Source organism: Aethina tumida, chromosome 3 (assembly GCF_024364675.1).
Source record: "Aethina tumida isolate Nest 87 chromosome 3, icAetTumi1.1, whole genome shotgun sequence".
In the NCBI taxonomy this organism is placed as follows: domain Eukaryota; kingdom Metazoa; phylum Arthropoda; class Insecta; order Coleoptera; family Nitidulidae; genus Aethina; species Aethina tumida.
The window spans coordinates 6,803,676-6,825,384 of NC_065437.1; the positions used below are offsets into that span (position 1 = coordinate 6,803,676).

Sequence of the window (21,709 nt, forward strand, 5' to 3'; positions counted from 1 at the left end):
GAATAGAAGAAAAGTAATTAGCAGTGACCAGGAACACCTATAATTTTATAAAGAAATTTTTCAATTTAATTAAATTATTTGTATTAACTTAAAAAACTCAAAAAACTGAAACATCCTTTTATATGACTTAAAAATTGTCAATATGCAACGCAATCTAGAAATTTAATTCCGGATGGGTTGTTTTAGTGGAAGAAGGTTGGAGTTATTCCAGAATAACTGAAAGGTTTGATGTATCCCATACAACCATTTCCTGTATGTACAATGGTTCATGGATACTGATGATCAGGTCAGTGTAGAAATCGTGCTACAACTCCTTCTACAAGAATTGTAAAGTCTTACTTTTAAAACGAAGGAACGACTTATTCAAAATAATTTGCAACCTCATGTCGCGCTATATGCCCCTTTGATAGGACCAAATTTTTTACTTATACAGAACAATGCATGATCACATACAGCCCATGTTGTCCGAAATTATCCTACTGACGTTGGGATTAATGCAAGCTCGCAGTCCAGACCTTAACCCAATAGAACATATCTGAGATATTCTTGGGAGATGTTTAAGGGACCATCCTAACCGTCTGCATAACTTAAAGGATGTGAAATATATTGATCATGACTCCAAACAATGTGTAATAATTTATGAGATTTATAATACTTGACATGTTTAAGTAAACTTTAAGAATAACGAATTGTTTATGCACAAAACTATCTCAAATAAGAAATATGTGTATATTAAAAATATACGCAGATACTTTTTATTAAAATTTACAATATATTTTATATTTTCATTTCAGTACAATCAATTTGATGAACATTCGATTGAGTTTGTACTTAAAAAGTGTCAGACTGTTCAATAAAACACGCGTTGTGGTAGACTCAATTATACCAGAACTCTGTCATTATTAAAGATTAAAAGGGAATGCAGCAAAAAATAAAATAATCTTTTATATCTAGGCTAAGTAATTTAAAAAATAATATGACAAATAAATTGTTTATATACAATTATTCTATGTTATACAGAGTGTTAAAAAAATGATATATAGGGGGACCCAAAGGAATGGAAAGTAACATCGCTTTCTTACATTAAATTCAATCTATTTAATTTTTAATTCAATTTACCTAAGTCTTTATTTATTAATTTAATTTTAATTAGTGCGCAAATTTTCCTGGACCGAATAACAGAGTATAATATCTCGAGATGGCATTTTGGACCTTATCTAAATTTTTTGCCCTTAAGAAAATGTTGTAGGGATCGGAATAAGCGGAAATCTGAGAGTCCAATATTGGGTGAGTATGGTGGGTGAGGGGTATAATTGACAATCGACGGATACTTTTCGATTAAAGATTGATTCACTTGATCCAGTTGTTTACAATAAAGGTCTTGTAAAGGGTATGTTGCCAATTTAATTACCAAACATCAGGTTAAAGGGAGCGATTTTATCCAATATTATAGTGTCACTAACCTTTGATTTCGTTGTCCCCCGTTGTCCGGATACTTAGAATATACTTACATGTCTTACTGTTTAGGTTTTTAGTGATTAGTAATTAAAATCCAAATTAGCGAAAATAAACTATATATATTAACAAATAAAAATACCAAGGCATAAAAAAAGAAACAAAAAATAAAAGTATAAAATTGATTAATTAAATTTATTTGAAAAGTAACAAAATCTGACAAAAAAGCTATTTGACTCGAAGTTAAACTTTTCATTTAAAATTATAAATTATAAGAACTGATTTATAGAAATTGACCTAACAGAAACTTTATCAGATAAAGTAAAAACAGAAAGAGTTAAGCAAGTAACAAAATACACCGAGAAAAGCACAAAACAATCACAAGTAATTACTGTATGTAAACGGACAAAAGATATCGCCATGAAGGTTTCAAATAAAATCTGCTTAAACTACTGAAATATAAGGTTTTGTAATTTCAGAATTAAGTGGGGTGAGAAAAAGGAGGTACTGAAGTACTGAAATCTCCCCAACATTGATTCTGTTCCAAGGTTGCTTTTAACAGTTTGTTTTGGTTTCAGTTTTTCAAAGTGAACAAGTTTTCGAATACTCCACCAAACATGCTGAAGCACCTTTTTAGTTTAGTGTTACAATAACATTAAAATCATTTGACTTGACTTTATAATATGATATTTACATTATAATAAGTAGAGAATGGACCAAAATAAGCAGAAACATGGGCTTAAATTAATGCATTCGAAAATATGGAAGATTATTCCCTTTCATAGCACTTTTTTTAATGGGCAAGAACAACGAAGTATTTGATTCTTATTAGATGATTTAAGTTAAAAGTGTAAGATTTTTCGTTTGCTGTGGTTGTTTACTGTAATGTAGAATTAACCGTGTATAAAGACATATTAATGAAATTGTCACCGCAGATTCATGTCTTTTTGTTGAAGATCACTATTTCTTACTAATATCTATAAAAGAATTCAACAAAGATTGCGTATGTCGGTTCATTGAGCAAAACCAATTGCTTTATCTATATTGTGCACAATGACATGGGTAAAGAGCTGCAATTGTAAATCAAAATCTCCAAGAAATTTGAAGCAATGTGGCGTTTCACTTATTTTGGTTAAATTTGTTGTTAATTATAAGATTGGTTTACAAGTTTCTGGTTTGTTGTTTTTGGATTAACATGTATACAAGTTTAAAATGTTTTCTTTATGAAAGGTAAGCAATTATTTAAGAAGATTTTTTATTCAAATTTTAGGCACTCGCTTTTTACACATTTTGTCCATTTCTCGGACAATTTATGGATATAAGAACTTCATCATTCATTGAAATCTATTCATCAAGACATTGTTGTACATCAGTTTTAAAGTATTAATCAGCCAGGTGCGAGTCCCATTCATGAGACGAGATGATAATTAGAAGGTGCCAGGTCTGGTGAAAAGGGCGGGTGACATACAAGTTTCTAATCAAGTAAGAAACTGTTTTCTTGAACACTTTAGTTGAAGGTGCAGGAACGTTGTTATACCACAGAATGAACTTGTCATGTTTTCAAGCCCAATCTACCACATTATTCTAATCCCAAAACACAACATTTTCTTCTTCCCAAACCAGTTCAGTTTTGCACTCAATGTTGACGGTTCTCCTGGCGTAACCTATGACTTTTTGGGTTTGAGATTTTCCAAATATATTCATTCTTTATCGTTAGTTACAACTCAATGCAAGAAACAGTTTTTTTTTGGCGTAAAAACATCATTGGAATGGCTTTCCGAGTGACATTCGGCTATTCTGACATCATTTTTTATGTTTATGAATCGTCTTTGTTCAATAATGCTTGTAATTCATCTTCATTAAAGTTTTTTGGTTGATTTTCACCTTTTTTGTTAATAACATTGAAAATGTCACTTGATGGTCAGAGCCGTCTGAAGTCTCAACATGTATTTGATGACTGTTCCTTTTGATTAAACAGGAAAATATCACACGTAAATGTTTATTTGGTTTTACATTCGATATGTTTACCATCAAAAAAATATATGTTATTAACTCGTAACCAACTAAATGAATGTGACGTTTTTTACCGGTGTAGTACCAGCAAATCATCGCTTTAACTTCGACATATACTTTAATAGTTTGTATGTACCAGTTCTTGTCAATAAAACGCTATTTTAACTTGCCCACCTGGTATATAGGGCACAATATTTCGAAGACGTATGACAATTTTCTAGAGTGAAGAATAATGAAGATAAATTAATTAAATATAATTCTAAAATTGAAGATAATTGTTATGGTAATTTTGTTAGTAAAAGAACCATTTTTTATTTATGTTTGCTTTCCTTTTTATGTTTTCTTTAAAAAAATTAATTTTGTTTAATGTAATTGTGTTTACAAAATAATATTGAAGATTTGCAATATTTATAAGATTATATTAGTTGACAGGATTTCTAATTACCAACGACTAATTAACTTTTGTAATATTCCCTATTAGAGAGTCTACACATTACGAATACCTCAAATTTGTTCTCAATTTGATTTGAGTCTAAGAAATTTGAGGAATTGCGTCGTGGCTTCGGCATGCACAAGGAAGCGAATTCCACATATACTTACTACAAAACCAACATTAACGAATGCAAATTTACTACCATCAATATCTCCACAGTCTTTATACAAACTCACGGAACTCCAAGATTTCAATTTAAAAGCAAGATTTGTATTTTTTGTTCAGATTGGGTGTTATGCAGTGCCATTAGTTTAAATTTACAAAACATCCGCGTAAGAAGAGAGGAGGGCAAGATAAAATAGGGCAAGTCTCTACGGTAACTATAACAGCAAGATATCTCCATCAATCAACATCACAACTCTGGCTGGCTGGTTTATCCAGTAGGCCTGGAACGACGACATCATAGTCTACTGCGAATTACGTTCTGTGTGCAGAACTAAAGTGGCAGTGTTCCTCTTGATTATCCAGAAAGTCAAAAGTCGCCAGGGAGTTTCGTTTTATGGAAACAAACTTCAGGCACGTTGCTCATTTTATCTTGAAATTTAAATTTGCATTCTTCCAGGTTTATCAACAATCTCCTACACCACTCGTTGGGACTACTATTTATTATAAAAGTTTTCGAGGTATTGTTTATAATAATCACTATGCAAAGATGCTAAGTGTAAAACTTTTCAACTTGCCGTATAAATATTGGCTTTATTATACATTTTCTTTATGTTATGTTTCTAAATGTTTGTGTTAAATCAAAAGATATTATACCTTATAAAAATCCGTATTAATGATATGCATCTTATATAATTTATTATTTTAATTGTAACAAAAATATTAAAATATTTTTTTGTTTTTTCATAGTCTATTGTAATAATGACTAAAGAGATTATTTTATGTTAGAATTAACTAAATTAGTTATTTGTTAAGTTCTCTAAAAATATTATTTTAAATTGGTTGCGTTTCTTCACAATATTAATGATGTACTAATTGTGAGAGAAATTTTATTTTGGGATTTAGGAGGGTTGTATAATGAAATCCCTCCTGGGTATATTTATGAATGCCAACGCGAAAGCTTCATTGCTTAAATATTTTATTTAGTGATTATCGTATTATTTATTAAAATCCACTTTTCAACTAAGTTGAGATTTTACTTATTACTCAATATGTTTCCTGTCTGACACATGTATGGTAATATTAATGACAGACTCACATGATATCCGAATAGTACTAACATTCAAACAGATGTGTGACATTTTGGTCGTTGCTTTAGAGTTTACAAACGTTTTAGTGGTCCCAGTTTTGTAATTTTCAACACAACGAATAGAAAGGTATTTTTGTAATGCGTAAAATACTGTTGAAAGTAACAGTGTCTTGATAAGCATTGTGGTAAATTAATTCTAAGTTACAAGTCTATGAAAACAACGGTTAAATTGGATGAGTGTGCTTCGAACTACTTCTCCAGTCACCATACTCTCCAGATTTGGCATCAAGCGCCTACCGGCTTTTTTAAGACATATAGAAGATGCTCCAAGGAAAAAAATTTGAGTCAAAAGAAGAAGTGAACAGAAATTGGGGCATATTTTGAAATCATTCTACGGTTAGAGGAGTGTTGGAATGCGTGTACCACTCTTTCTAAAAAAAATATATTTTTCTTAGTTAGACTGGTGACATATTGATAATTTTATTATTTAAAAACACGTAAAAATTTTAATGATTTATTTATCTAAAACTGATATTAAGTCTAACATACCATTTTTTAAATTGCAATTGGGAAAAAGAGATTTACAATCCACTCCATATTCTCCCGCCCTTTGGGCGTCAAAATATATCGGATCTAGATCAGGCTCAACCACACCATCACCATAGTCTGGTCTAAAAAAATAAATTAAAAAAATTATCAATGTAATTAATATTATAGTAGAAATTAATAAAATTGTATAAAAATTAATTCTTCCTATATAAGCACTATATACTTACGTTAAAGCTATATGTATTAGTTTTCCGTATAACCCGTTTATTTCATGAGATGTGCTGAAAATGGCGTTTTCACAAATACTTCTTAAAAGACAAGCCTGTCCGTTTATTCCGTGTCTGTAAATGTGATAAAAATTATCCACCATAATTGGATATTTAATTTAATAGACTTTTCTATGAGTGAATTATTAAATTAATTAAAAATATTTTGTTAAATATAATTAAACTTTTTCATTTTAAATTAAAAAACCTCGTCCTTAATAATAATTAAACCAATAATTTGTTGCTTTAATTTAATTAATTAACTATTAATAACAAGTGAATAAAAAAATTATGGCATAAATTAAATGGTTACCTTTCCAATATGTCTTCGAAACCCTTGTAGGCTAAAGCTCGATCACTAGGTCGGTCTTCGTTTTCAATATTACGTTTATCTCGAGATTTTCCAACAACGGGTGGATATGACTGTAATTGTGTAATATTCGTTGCACATGGATATTGCCATTGAAGATTCCAACCAATGGCCATAGACTGTTTTATACCCAAAGGAATAGGCATACCAATACCTAACACTATCTGAAATTACGGCAGTGAAATACCGGTGAAATATTTATGTAAGTAAAGAATAACACACCTTAAAAGTGCCTCCAAACGGAAAAACTAAAAGGGCAGACCTCTTAGACCTGTTTAACGTATCATTACTTTCTTCACAAATTCCCAACTGAATCAAGAGAAACAAAATTAAAACTCCGCAAATCTGCATAGTAAAGACAGACAATATAGCGAGTTGAGGTTTTATCACAGTTGTTCACAAAATACTAGCGCGTTTAACTAACGGCCGTGTAATGAGATGAATAAATATTTGAAATTCTACTTTGTACTAATTAAACGTTCATACGAATACGCCAACGAGAAATATATGATGCAATGATCGATTTGTCTCTTTGAATTGCATTTATTATTTTGGTTTGCTAACTGATCAATTTTTAGTTCTCCGAAATGTGTATTTAACTGTAAAATTACACATGATAGATATTAATGAAAATTAAATCGATATGTTGAACATCAATTAAACATGTTTAAACTATTGAAATCACTTGTTTGTTTAAATTATTTACTTTTATCCCAGACTTTAAATACACATTAATTAATAGTGTTATTGGAAAAAATAATTTCTTTTCAAATCAGTATTTTACTTTAATTGGGAAAATAGTTTTATAATATTAGACTTAAAACTCACTTTAAAATTTTACTCTGGTAATTATTACTAAATTCGACGCAAATTTATAATGTAAATTATTATTATTTACTGATAAAATTTTAATGCTAGAGGTTATCAATTTTAATATTTCATTTTTGAACTGGTTAAACTCCAAATTTTAGGATCATTTTTATTCATTTTTTAAGAAAATATGTCTTTATAGATTGCGTAGAAACATAGCTTTTATATAAAGTTAAATATTCAGAATGTTTATAAATATTTTCAACAAAATCTGTCTAGAAACAAAGACGCAGTACAGTTTTATTTGTCTACGGTACGTACTAGTGATGTATAAGGATTACTTATCCCAGTAGGAATACTTCATACATACCGATTGGAAAGCCTTTAATTCTACTGAATTTTGACAGAAACAGTTAAAGATTCCCACTATGAAGACTTACTCTCTCTGTCGTGTATGATGTTTCGGATCAAATGGTTTTTGATTGGTATATATTGTATTCGCTACAAAGTAATCCCAAGAAATTTATTACTTAATACTGCTATTAGAAACATAATGTTAGAAACATAATGTATTTATAAAAACAAATGCGAATTGTTATTTATTATTAATATAACATAAAGTGTCAAAAAATTATAAAAATATATTTAATAGTGAGAATGCCCCAACGTTGAGGCATTGATTGTATCAACCGACGGATCAAGTCTAAGGACATAATTTTCCATTCTCTCTGAAGCTGTTGAGATAATTCTTGGAGGTTCTAGATTTCTTAGGCGTCGCCTTAGAATGTTCCAAAGATGTTCTATCGGATTTACATCGGGACCATTCGCTACCCACTCCATAACTCCCAAATTATGCTTTTCAAAGAAATTTTGAACAACTCTGGCAGTCCATATTGATTCATGAAAGGTCACGGTCAATGTATAGCCTGGCTATTAAGGAACCGTTCGCCAAGAAAGAGGTCGGTTTGAAGTTATACCTCCCATACTATTATAGATCCTTGTCCAAAAGTTCTTCTCTCAGCGAAGTGCGTTATTTGATCTTCTGGGTACATCTGTAACCTGACTCCATTGGTTCATTTTATAGTTAATGTGTTCATTAGGGCAGTTTCTATTACGTACCCTTTGTGTGTCCCTGAGTCCTTATAGTAAAGGTTTCCTAACAGGTGAGCTGTTCTTGTTCACTCTTGAAGTGATATCTGAACCAAATGTTGATCTTCTCGTGGAGTCTTTGACGAGCAGTATATAGTCTCCTATGATTAATACCAATTTCATTGCACATATTCCAGAATCTGTGAATCTTGTTTGAAGCAAGTTTGCTACGTACCTCTACGATCGACCTTCTTGGAAAAGTGCTAAGGCCTTAACAACTTTGTCTCGATTGAGATGCCTTCTTTGTATAACAGGTCTTCCAAGAGCATCGTTGTTAATGATACAGCACGATGAAGACGATTGACAAACAACGATATTGTGAAGCATTTTATGAAAAATTTCAATTATTTTAGTTTGTCTACAGATATTAAATAAATAAAGAAGTAACATTAAATTGTACTGTAGTTTGTAAATAATGCGTACAAGATTTTATATATTGATACCTATATTATTGTGACTAGTTTATTTATATTCTATCCCATATCTTACTTCGGCTTTTATGTATCGAAACTTTTAAGTATGTACAGCGAGCTAATTTAATGTTTCAACAAAAATATATTTTGAAGTGTATTCGTCTTTTACAAATACATATTGTATTTGAATGCTTTGAAGGATTTGTTAGCCAGAGAAATATTTCATATTTATCATTGGCAATTATTTTCCTTTGAGAGGCACTTGAAAAACATTTTATTTTACTTGAGATGGAATGTTAGTTACCTAAAACTGGTAAAATGTTTGTATTCTCAAAAAATAGATACTGACATGAACAACAACAGATCAATTTAGACCTTAATTTAGAATCATGTAACCTACAACAAGGACAGTTAAAGTATTTTGTTTATACCAAATGCAATTAAATTAAATCATATAATTTATATATTTTTAAACAATTATGTTTACCCATTAAATATTTTAGGATTATTTTTTTTAATAATCAATATTTGTGTATTTGTTTGACTAATGTCACTCATTAGTCACATCTACAATTAAATATCAATGAATAACAATTGACAGAATGATTTGTTCAGAAGAACAAGCCAGACATTTAAAAACATACGAATTACACCACATTTCTGGTATTGTGTGGCGTATGTAAGCTTATCATTTTTATTGTTGACTCACAATCTATGAGTTTACATAAAAAATGCAACGAACAATAGGACGGTGGAATAACTAAACGAATTTTTTGATTCCAAAAAACTAACAAGTACATTAATATGACGAGCTCCCTGATTGGAACATTAAAAATATCTGCTCCACATATGCAAAACATCCGAATAATATAAACATGGCAATGATTTATAATCTGAATATTGACATGAATTACGAGAGCCGACAATAAAAGCTTTAATTACAAAAACCAGTGATAAATTCTACAAATGCCGTTCGCATTTTGATTGTTTCACCTCCTGACATAAAATACTGGTAAATTCGAATGGTGTTAAAATCTAATTACAATTTTGTTTTGGAGAAATTTATTAATGCCAAGACCGGGAAGTTGGGCTTATTTGTTTTAAAAAATGTTTTCATTTTTATATCATTAAATTTATGATTAACGGCTGGAGTATTATTCCGAAAAATAATTCAGATATTTTATTATTAATATAAGCTACAAAATTTAGCTCTTTATTATTTTAAACGGACGATTTAATCTAAATTAGTGGTGTAAATTAATCCTTAAAGTTAATTTGTTTGATATGTCTAAATATGTCTTAACCTTATGCCCCAATAACTCATGACTTCAATATCACAATAATTTCTTAAAGAGGAAGGATTATTCTTGTTATACGTGGCTGTGGTAATTTGACTATTACTGGCGAAAATATGGTAAATTCAAGAAAACCTTTTGAAAGAGTAGTTACGAAAACGTAAAGAAGCCATTCAACGGAGTGTATCTTAGTAATGTCTCATTACCTTCATTTGTTAATTTTGAAGGCTTAGAGTTATCATGGGGATTAAAATATTTTATTTGCATAATTTTTTCTGGTTTAAAGAATGTTAACGTAATTAAAATTTTGAATTCCAACGTTTTCTTTGGACTGTGATTCTAAACTTACTTTACCACTCCTTTTATATGAGGTTCTTCATACTTAATCTGGCTTTTTTCAACCTCTGACTTCACTAAGTGTCTTGGGTACCTAATACAACATCCGATGAAGTATTATTTTGCGTTGAATCGTTATTATTTGCATCGGAAACATTTTCTATCTCGGAAGTATTATTAACACTCTTGAGTTCTTTAGTTGTAAAATGTTCGAGGAAGTCATTTGATGAAGAACATGTTTTTAAGCCCACATATTTATCGATAAAATTATCATAAATGTATTAAACGTTTTCGTATGTAAGAAAAATATGCCTAATTATAATTGAAACCATTTTTTATCAATAATTTTTACTCAAATAGACAAGTTACGTTATTCTGAATTTAGATTACTACTTGAGTAATCCGGTGTGTCTTTTAGTAATCAGATTCGTGGTGATCCTTTTTTTTTATTTTCAAGCCTCATGCCATTTTCGCGGATGAGCTGGATAACATTTTTTTACAAAATAATAAAAAACTTAGCCTAATCGACTTACCTATAGTCTAAGATGATTTGACCAAATCAGATAGTAACTAAAATTAACAAATAAACTTGAAGTCGAATTGTTTATTCAGGTAAAACTAAAAGTCTAAAATAAACTAATGTATAATAATATTAATAAGGCTGTTTTATAAAATAAAAATACATAAATAACATCACAGTAGTCCTTTAATTTAATAGAATAGACAACTAATATAAATAAGATCAGCTCAGATAAAGACAAAACAAACAAATGGATTTACAGCTTAAAATAGGAAAAAACTTTTCTTCTCACAAACATATACAACTCTTGTTTATTAGATAAATGAGAGGATTGCTTTACAATTTAGTACTCAATTAGAGATGTTACTGATTTAAGTTGCTACCAAATTCCTAACACTAGAGCTAGTGTTATGGAACATATATTATATTTATTTCAAATTTTTGTTGTTCTTTGTGAATTAGAATATATTTCGAAGTTAGTTTAAAATTTGAATAATTTTGTTTAATCTTTATGATATAATAAGTCACTCGTTATTTATATAATTCAATAATATTCATGTTTACATTTACATAAACACAAAAGGGAAATAAATTTTATTATATATAACAGATTGTGAACAAATAAGGAAAATGACACCAATTTTTAAAACTCACTTGACTTCAAAATTTTAACTTAAGGTTGCACCTCCCAAGGGAAATTAATCAGGAAAGAACCTGTAAAATGAATTACAACTATAATTAATTCTATGAAGATGTAGTGGCAAAGAAACTTTAAGTGGATAATTACTAGGGTCGTAACTAGGGTGAAAGAATCCTTATTTGTAATTTCGGAACTACATGGTTTGAATTTGAATGAGATTATATACAGATCTGAATTTGTTCGAAAGTTTTTAGTGACTATCAAGATACACGGCAGACCGTTCAAACTCGGAGCACCAATGACCGGGAGTGTGTGTCCCAGTCAAGCTAGGATTAAAGATTTTACCATTTGATTATCTGAAACTACAGTTAATATTAATTATCTCGCATCGAAAGCACCGACTTCAACAACTAACAAATTTTTGACACATTAAAAAATTAATTTTATTAAATATTACGACCTTGAATAAGTTCTCGCTGCTTTTTTTACAGCATAAAAGCTTTATTTAAAATATAAGGAAGAAAAATATATCACTCAAATTTTCATATGTCTATTCTTTAGTATCTTCGGAATGGTATCTGCTCAGCCAGACCATGTGACATCGTACGGAAATGGTGAATACAGAGGGTGCGGTAGAACATCCCATTGAAGAGTTCCCAGGAAGGTTTTCACTGATTTTGCAACATGAGGTCAAGTTTTGACATGTAATAAAATCACTTTATCGTGTCTCTCTACTGCTGTTTTTCTTTTACGGTTCGACTCATTCAGTTTGAGCAACTCATAATAAATTACATCTTGTAGAGAAGCAGCCTAAGTTGGATTTTATACACTATGGATTATCGTAGTGTATCCACTTTTCATTGTCAGACACGATACGGTGCAATAGTATTTTACACTACAAGGGAAGAAAGTTTGAGATTCCTGCCCTGCGCGCCATATTGCCCGAGGCGTAGCCGAGGTAGTAAGAAAAAATCTTTTCTTTTCAACCGTTGAGGCAGTAGTTCAACGCCGTTTGATGCCTCTCTGCTTCTAAAAATACGTGTCCTTGCTTCTGGATTACCCCTAACACTTTTAAACATTTTGAAACTGTTGACTCATCTACTTGTAAAGTTCTGCTAATTCCTCCAATTATTTGTCTTCATAGTTTTTTGGTGCATCAGTACTTTATGCTCAAGTTCAAAATTCGTGTGCTTTAGCTGTATATTTTTTTTGAATAAAATAGTGAAATAAAATTCTACACAAACACAATTTATTTGGCACAAAAGTAGACATTTTTTAGACAAAGCCAATAAATTAGCATTTATGGAAATTTAGCGTTAGAAACAGTACTTACTTGGAGGTGCGTTACAATTTGAAATTCTATACATGGAACACAGTTACTGCCATTTTTGAAGACACAGCGAGAACTTATTCAAGGTACTACTAATTATAGTGTAATAACTTTGTTATAAATTTTTGAAACGACTGTAATAATTTGTTTTAATCGTTAAACGGAAGTGAGGTTTAACATGTCACATTCCGGTTTATTTTATGTTTGAAGATAATTGTATGTCATTCTCGTAAAACTGGCCCCACGTATAAATGGAATTGGTGGTAATTTTCGTGTTCCTTGAATTTTAAATGGATAATGTTGCCATCAATCTTTTACATTCTGCAGTAAAAGTAATTGAATTAGGTTTATATGCAGTCCCTTTTAATGATCGCATACGTTCTTTTCTCATGTTAGGACGTGGCAACATTTGAATATATGTAAGAAAGGTGTAAAACGAGGGAAGTTTTGCAATTTGGTTGTCACTTCAGTCACATTTACTAAGCAAATTTTAAAATGTTTATGGAAATTATGAGCTCAACGAAGAAAAGCATGCCTCATCAATATGTGAACACTGAACTAAAAAAAAATCGATACTACATTGAATAAAAATATATTTTTTTGAAGGTATTCTCTTATAGTAACGAATATAATAGTATAACTAGAGGGAACATATAAAAATGTAACACTTTCCTTGCAATTCTTAGAAGATTGATGATTAACTGATTTCACTGGAATTAGATGTGTCATAGTACGTCTCTACTTTAATTTATTTATTTATTTATTTATTTTTAATTAACCATTTAGTTCCCAATTGGCTTAGGAATATTTTAAGTCTTTCACTTTTGCTGTGATGATATTCTAGTCCTTTTCTTTGGGTATTATTCAACAGAAGTAATCAAATTAATAGTTTCTAGTCAAGACTATTGGTTGTGTAACTCACCGTGGGTTTCTGAATTTAAGAGGCTCTAAGAACAACCCAATGCAGGGAGGCCTTTTCCTCAGTGTTGCTTCAAATACAAATTGTATTTTTATAATTAATTTTTTAGTTACAATTTGTATAAAACAATTAAATCATGTGTTGATCACTCAAGATATGGCTTTATTACCAATTCCATTAAAGGATTGTTTCAAATTGTTGCCATTTAATTAAATGTCTACAATCTTGGCACAAGGAATGCTCATTCGCTATCAGATCTTGACATTTTCTACTTTAATATACCTTATTGTATACTGTATAAAAAATGCTTATTTAAATTAAACATTTAAATTTAAAAATCTTTATTTAATTTAAAGAATTATATAATATATTTCTTGTAAACTATGCAGCTGGTAATAAAAAAAATTTCGATTAAAATCAATATTCAAAAATTAATTTCATAAATTAAATAACTCATTTTTAGAAATTAATTAATTTCAGTAAGAAATCCACAACTTCACTCAATTTATCATCTATAATCTATTGCGTCAATCTATCAAATATGCACTGCAAAATCTGATGAAATTGAAACACTGGAATCACACTCTTTTCTCTAGTTAGGCCTTTAATGTGTCCGGGTCATGATTTACTTGGTGTAGAGTCAGTAGGACATTCGTGACCTTCTGATATGTCCCGATTGTGAATCGCAACTTCATTGATTTATTATGAACCCAAAACTACCGCAAACACAAATCAAACTCTTAGATTTATGGTTCAAATAACGTATATCTTCATTATGTCAGACTACTACGCGCTCACCATTACTACCTAATACTTTCCAACTATTTTATTAGGTTGTCAGTCCATATGCGACGTTGGAAGCTTAACTTATGCCATCTATTACTACAATTACTTCCATTTTAAGATTGTTACACTATCCCAAGTTTTACGATAATTTTAAAGTCTTTGACAACCACTGATTCATTAGTAATGAATAACTTCCTATTTGATATTTTATTAATATTAAATTACTAAATCTCGCTTTATTAATGCGTACTATAGTTACATATCAAACTAATAAATAAAATTGAACTGACCGTTAATCAATAGGACATTAAAGTTATCGGTGCCTTAAATTTGAATAACTGGAACTCCCTTATTCTGTAACTCATAACGACGCTGTTTGGTAACAAATCCATTATCCAACAGTTTTCCTTATCCTGTAACTGCAATGGCAAATCAAAAACAAAAACTATTTTTTTTATATCATGTTGTATTCGAGAATTATTATTAACAGTGTACGAAAATTTACTTGACATGAGTGCAACTGACTGACTTCAGTTATGTTACAATTGGGCTTATTCACTAAATGTTTCGCTAATAGCAATACTAGCAACGTACAATTTGCACAAATTGTTAATTAATTTTAGAAGAATTTTAAAATATTGTACAATAAGCAATACGTTTTTGTACTATACAATATTAAAGACCTTAGAATATTTTAAAAACACACAACGCATATATTTTAAGTAGAATTCAAAAATTTTGTAATATGTTTTATTTTAAATTAAGCCCAGTTTCTGAAATATTCTCAAGTCATATTTTTAAAAATTGGGATACATGGTGGCACATATTGTTTTGTAGAGAGAGAAGATATTTTTTATAATATTTTTGTACAGTTTTTTTTTTAAATGAGGTGGAAGGATCGTGGATTATTCAAAACCATTATTTGACTCCGTAGCTATAACTATGGAACTTCGGTAATTATGAGAATATGAAAAAGAAGTAATTTTTTTCAAATCACTAACTTCTAAGTATGGAAAACAGAACAAAATCAATGTTTTCCCTTATTTGGTACTTAACCAAATTTATGGGCTCATGGCTAATTCGTACAGTGAAGAAATTTTAGTGGGTTCAACTTAATATTTCAGATTTATTATAAATATGGAATAAGGAATTGATTGTAAATAAATACTGAATATGAGAGTGTTTAATATTCTCACTTTTCTAAAGATAACATCGTAATATTTATTATTATATATTTTCAACGGTTTTTAGTTGATGTATAAAATATCTAATGATAAGTATTGTTTCATAACTTATATGCACTTCTAAATAATAAGTCGATTTCTTAAAAAAAATTCTAATTAAAGTCCAACAAAAAACAAGATAAAACATGATAAAGTTTGTAAAAATCTAAACAAATATTGTTTTTAGGATACTGCTATTAAAGAAAGCTTCTTTTGCTTAGTGAACAGGTTATTTAAAAAATATGTGATATATCAGCATCTTTAAGAAAAAATGGTATAAATTATATATAGTTTTTATAAAATTCTAAAAAATGATAGGGTTTCATTATTATTTATGTATAATACTTTTTAATATAATCGGAATAAAAATTATTATTCATTCATTAAGTTAAATAAAAAATATATGTGTCATATAAATTTGTCATAATAGATATACAAATCAATTACATTAATTAAAAATATCTAATAATAAATATAAAAAGTATAAGTAAATTAAGGACCCAACGGTATAAAAGAATCGATCCTACATTATTTATTTTTATAAAATATATATGCTAAAAAAATAAAAAAATAAATAATAAAAAATATATTTCAGTTCTATTATCCCCAATGGACTTTAAAACACTTATTACAGCATCAAAAGTGACACACATATGTATCTACAAATTTTATATTAATTTTACGTATTATATACAAGAAATGTTTAAAAAATGTTATTTATTTGCAATAAATACTATTACTAAAGATGTAGAAGTTATTTAGAAAAACTAATTAAGGTCTGAACGACGTACGAAAATAAGACACAATTTTTAAAATACTTATTAAAAAAAAACTTTAAGACTACAATGATTTTTCAAAACTGGAATTATACTATTATTTTATATTTTATTTTACCTCTTCAAATTTTTGTTGATGTTTCCGAAATAAATTGATGTTTATAAGTGTATCTTTTAAATAAATTCATTTTGGCGAAGGTGCTGAAGGTACACATTAATTATTCAAAAGCCAATTATTACTAATTATTATTATTAATAATTAATTTAATTCATAAATTAATTAGTAGTCGTAATTAACCAATATTACATTTTCATAAGCACACATTAACTTGGTATGTTTTCTACAATGATATGAACAATTTTAAACAAAATATTTGTGCAGCAATGTTGATAATATTCATTTAGATTCAGAAAATTCTCTAATTCAACCACACATTTTCTGATATCCGTTAACAAAAATCATTCTTTTCCCAAATATGTTCTAAAATAATATGTTTTTCAAATTTGATTAATTAAAAATAATATATTATATATTGAATTTCTCGACTATGATCATAAATACATTTCATAGAAATTACCACAACAATAATAATTTATTATTATTTTTTTCTGGAAACGGGAAAAATAAAGACATATTTGTTTTTATACATAAAAATGTGTTTTTTTTTAATTATTCTAATGAAAAAAAATTCTAAATAGAGAAAATTAATAACTTCATTTCAGGTGGGTCCGACCTTATCTGTTGGGAACCAAAAGGAGCGTTTTTAGCACCTTCACGAGACTAAAACATAATCATAAAAAAATGATATGTAGTATTCGTGAAAAGTTGCCGATCCTCCTCTAACATTCTTACTGACAATATCTTCTTATGGTCATGGAGTAGATACTGATCTGAATTTTACAGAGATACGATATGAAGAAAGATTTTTTTTCTTATTTATAAATAAAATAATAATAGTGGATCATATTAAATCTTTCAATTTTAAACTCATATTAATTTGCTACCTAATTTTGTCTAATTTTAAACCACTGGGCTATCAGTAATAATAAAAATTAATAAAAATAAGAGAACAAATAATACTCAAATAATTTTAATTAAAGAAAGTATCCGTCTAAATTTATTCAATGTAAGGAAATACCTTAATTTCAGTGATTTCATGTAATAACAGAGGTGCATCTCAAACAATATCTATTTCACTTTAATTAAGATTCATGAACAATTTTTCCCTTAAGAAAATTAAATTAATTCATTTCTATCTATCTATCTAAATCTGTTTTATATCCAAAGTTAAGACATTTAATTCAATAAAATTCTACCGAAGAACAAATAGCTGAGAGAAATTTCTATGTTCCGGAAACACTATTTGTCAACTTCTTAATGATCTTAGATCTTGTTTTTAAGCATACAATTGAGCGTTAAAGAAATGTACTTTGCGGCCAAACTTTGAATTCTCGTAAAATAGTCTGAAAGTGTGACTTCGCGCCGAATGCAATAAAGCAGCGAACATGCTTGGAGGAATCGCCCCTAATCTGTGGAGCATCCTCACTTTATGTCTAAGCAACATGGGCTGTTCCTAATGGCTTTTTCGTTAAATCGAAAACGTACTTATACTTTTATAATGGATCTTCTTACTGAAAATCAATGCAAATTACATTATTTTATATTCTATCAATGCCCACCCTGATTTTGTTTTTATTCAATGAAAATTTCTTTTAGTTATTACATTTAGATTATAAATACAGAAATTTTTAAGATATTATCAATGTCCAACAATTTAGATATACCTAATTATGTTGAATTGAAATTATTTAAGTTGGAAACTAAGAAAAATAAGTGAGTTGTCAAAACAATAATTACTAAAATATTGTAATAAAATTATTGTAAATTTAAAATTAATCCAGTGTCAAATCTATATCTGAATAATATAAATACTGAGCAAATGAATAATACTATTAAATTGATTTCCACAGATACCCACCCTTTGCATGTTTTCAATCCTGACACATGATTAGTGGATGTGGCTAACAGGATTGATCGCGACCATTCGCGCCACTTTAATAACACCTCCAAGCTCATCCATTTATTAACCCTCTGCTAAATGTTTTCAAAGCAGTGTTGCTCTCTCCCATCGCCCGACACTTACAATTAGATTTACTCTCCTTTATGATGCAAAATAACTAAAATACTGTATAATTAATGCGAGCTGTCAGAATCCGTTTTAACGCATGAAAGATTTAAAAAAGGGGTAAAAGAGTTTCAGCGATATTATAATATATTTTTTAATTTAGGGTTTTATTTGAGGCATTAAATGGGCACTCTAACAAATGCAGTTATAGAATAATAATATTTCCATTTTACGGTTAATTTGCATTATTATCAGAAATAAATGAATGGTTTTGTTAATAATTTATGCATATTATTTTGTTTCATTATATATTTTAAAGCACTATGTGTTAAACGCCAAACTTATCGGTATTTTTAGCATTAAATTTAACTATTAAGAAGTCATGTTAATGATTTTCTAATTTATTCTTAGACGATTATAGTTATGAAACAGGATCGCAGATAGAGAGAATAATGTCAAATTTGTCCATGTTTATCTAAACAGTTGTCTATGCTTGAATGAGTTTGAATGAATAATTTTACTGTGTTTAGGTGTATTTCCGTCAGTTTTACACTCTATCAAATACTCGAATAAGCGGAAGATATTCAATAATCAGACTTAAATGTAGTTATACGTTAAAATTTTAATATTAATATAGCTTCATTTATATCAAGTCGGTTAGGGCCAAATTTGGCGAATGCGGTGGCTCATAAATGTATTTATTGAGGTTTTGGCCACAAATCTTTCTTTATTTCGATTTTTTTTAACTCAAACGCCATAATACGCCCTACTAATACCCTTTATTAACAGTCTGGTCCTCTGAAACGCACTTATCATACACCAAATCATGAATGTCAAAGAAAACAACGGGTTTTTGTTAATTCTAAGTCACCATGAGAGAGAAATAGAATTAAAAAATTAAAACTTACCTTTTCACAACTGAATCCACCAGACACACACACACGATCAAATAGTTTTTGAAACTAAAAAATCGGCATTGTTCGGATCTTCATTTTTATCTTAGTGTTGTTTTATTGGTTGGAGACACGCCTCACATTTCTACCATTGAAACAATTGCCCCACTTTAACCAAATAGATATATTCCAAATTTATTTATAAAGCGAATTGGCAAAATATGCATTGAATCTTTATATAAAACTGTGATTGTTTATTTAATTGTCGGTTTTACTACATATTACCTTTGTGTCTTTGTTTAAATATTAAGATATGTTTTATTTTAACACTTTGAAGACCGCATTGCAAAATCCTATTTCTCACACAGGGACCGACATTTTTCTTATTGTTAATTACGTATATTAATTTTTAAATATTTTTTTAGTGTACAATAATTAACCCCTAGATTCGCAGTATCCCTACTGTACATAAATTGTATTTAAATAATGCCCACTAGTGTGCAAACGACCATGAAAACATTTCGTGTGCCCACCCGTGAGCATGCGGACCTGTTATGTTGTTTCGTAGTGACCCACCGGTGGTCCATGCGGTTTCCAACGTGTTAAAGAATAATAACATAAGAAATTATTTTTTAATATTAATGTTGTCAATATAATCAATTTCATAGATAAAGGCACTACTTCCTCTGTCCTATCTGACTAGCTCCTGCAATGCTAACCACTAGTAACTTAAAATTTTACGGAATATTTTATTAATAAAATATGTGGAACTTACTGATTCATAAATTAGAGAATAATTACTTGAATTTCACTAATTAATAAATATACAGTTCGAAAAGCTTTCAATCAGTCTGAATCTTGAAAGAGATATCAAGTATGACAGAGACAGTACAAGCAAGTTTGCCCCGTGGTAGAGAATTTCTACTGTCTCTGTGCTGCATGATATCTTTCTCAAGATTCAGATAGATCAAATGCCTATCATACTGTATAAATTTCTCTTAAACAACAAAATTAAATAAATTATTTAAATGATTTATTTAATTAAAAGAGTCGAGATAAGTAGAGTATTTTTGATAAAGAATGACAATTTATATACTAAATAGTATCTATTGATCAAAAAGCTTAAAAAGCTCTATTTTAGTAATATATAATTAATTTTCTGAGCCAGAATGTCAACTTATACACTTAAATACATTTGTAATGTGTCAATCTAAATACAAAATTTGAAAACAAATATTTATTATAATGTACGAAAACCAATTTGATCAGTCTCAATCTTGAGAAAGACATCAAGCATGGCAGAGACAGTAGAAGCAAGTTTGCCCAGTAGTGGGGGACTTCTATTGTCTCTGTCGTCCATGAAGTCTCTCTCAAAATTCAGATAGATTAAACGCTTTTTGTACTGTACAATTAGTACTGTGTAATTTCCACTGAATAATTTATAAGTTCCACTGATTTTTGTAATCAGAAAAATTTCACAGATTAATCAGGCGTATTCAACTGACTAATAGGTGAAATTAAATTAAATTATTAGCATATTTCTACTATCCAGTAGTATATTAGTTCTCATTATTATAACAAGAGGTTCAAAACATAAAATAAGAGTTCTATTTTTCTGAAATATACAAAATTTGCAAAATTGCAAAATTTACTTTTTATTTTGAAGGTAATTAACAACAAAATCAAGAAAACAAACACTGCATTTTTATCAATTTTGTGAATATAACTGCAAAAAGTTTATATTATATTGTTATTTGTTATGTTAAAATTTTAGGTATTTGCTCATCATTATTCAAGGCTCGGGTATATTTTTTTGCTGTTATAAATTGACTATCAGTAGTTGATCCACTGTTGATGATGCTCCTTGTGCATTCACGTACTCTTTGCCTTTGTCATTTTTTAAACTTTCCTTAAACTTGCGTAACAGTTGGGCCGAAAAGTTGGTAGGCTAGCATAGCAAAAATCATTTTTTTTTTATTTTATTATTCAATACAGTTGCCTTCGAGGACGATACCATGATTATGATGGTCAAACAATTTTTCGATACCATTTTTATAGTACAATTTGTCTTTCGCCACGAAACAGTCTTCAGATCACTCGACTGACTATCGGTTGGACTGAAATGATGGAGCCATGTTTCATCCATTGTCACGTC

The 21,709-nt window shown here is 29.1% G+C and overlaps 1 protein-coding gene across 1 annotated transcript in view; it reads right to left on the reverse strand.

Annotated features, from left to right (window-relative positions):
- LOC109597389 (uncharacterized) overlaps positions 1-21,709 on the reverse strand; it is a 78,290-nt gene that overhangs the window by 1,162 nt on the left and 55,419 nt on the right. Inside the window, exons 2-5 of the mRNA XM_020013063.2 lie at positions 6,561-6,647; positions 6,282-6,502; positions 5,930-6,043; positions 5,703-5,824 (exon numbers count right to left, since the gene is read on the reverse strand). Coding sequence (XP_019868622.2) covers positions 5,703-5,824; positions 5,930-6,043; positions 6,282-6,484 — 439 coding nt within the window. The 5' untranslated portion in view covers positions 6,485-6,502; positions 6,561-6,647. The remainder of the gene's footprint in view (positions 1-5,702; positions 5,825-5,929; positions 6,044-6,281; positions 6,503-6,560; positions 6,648-21,709) is intronic.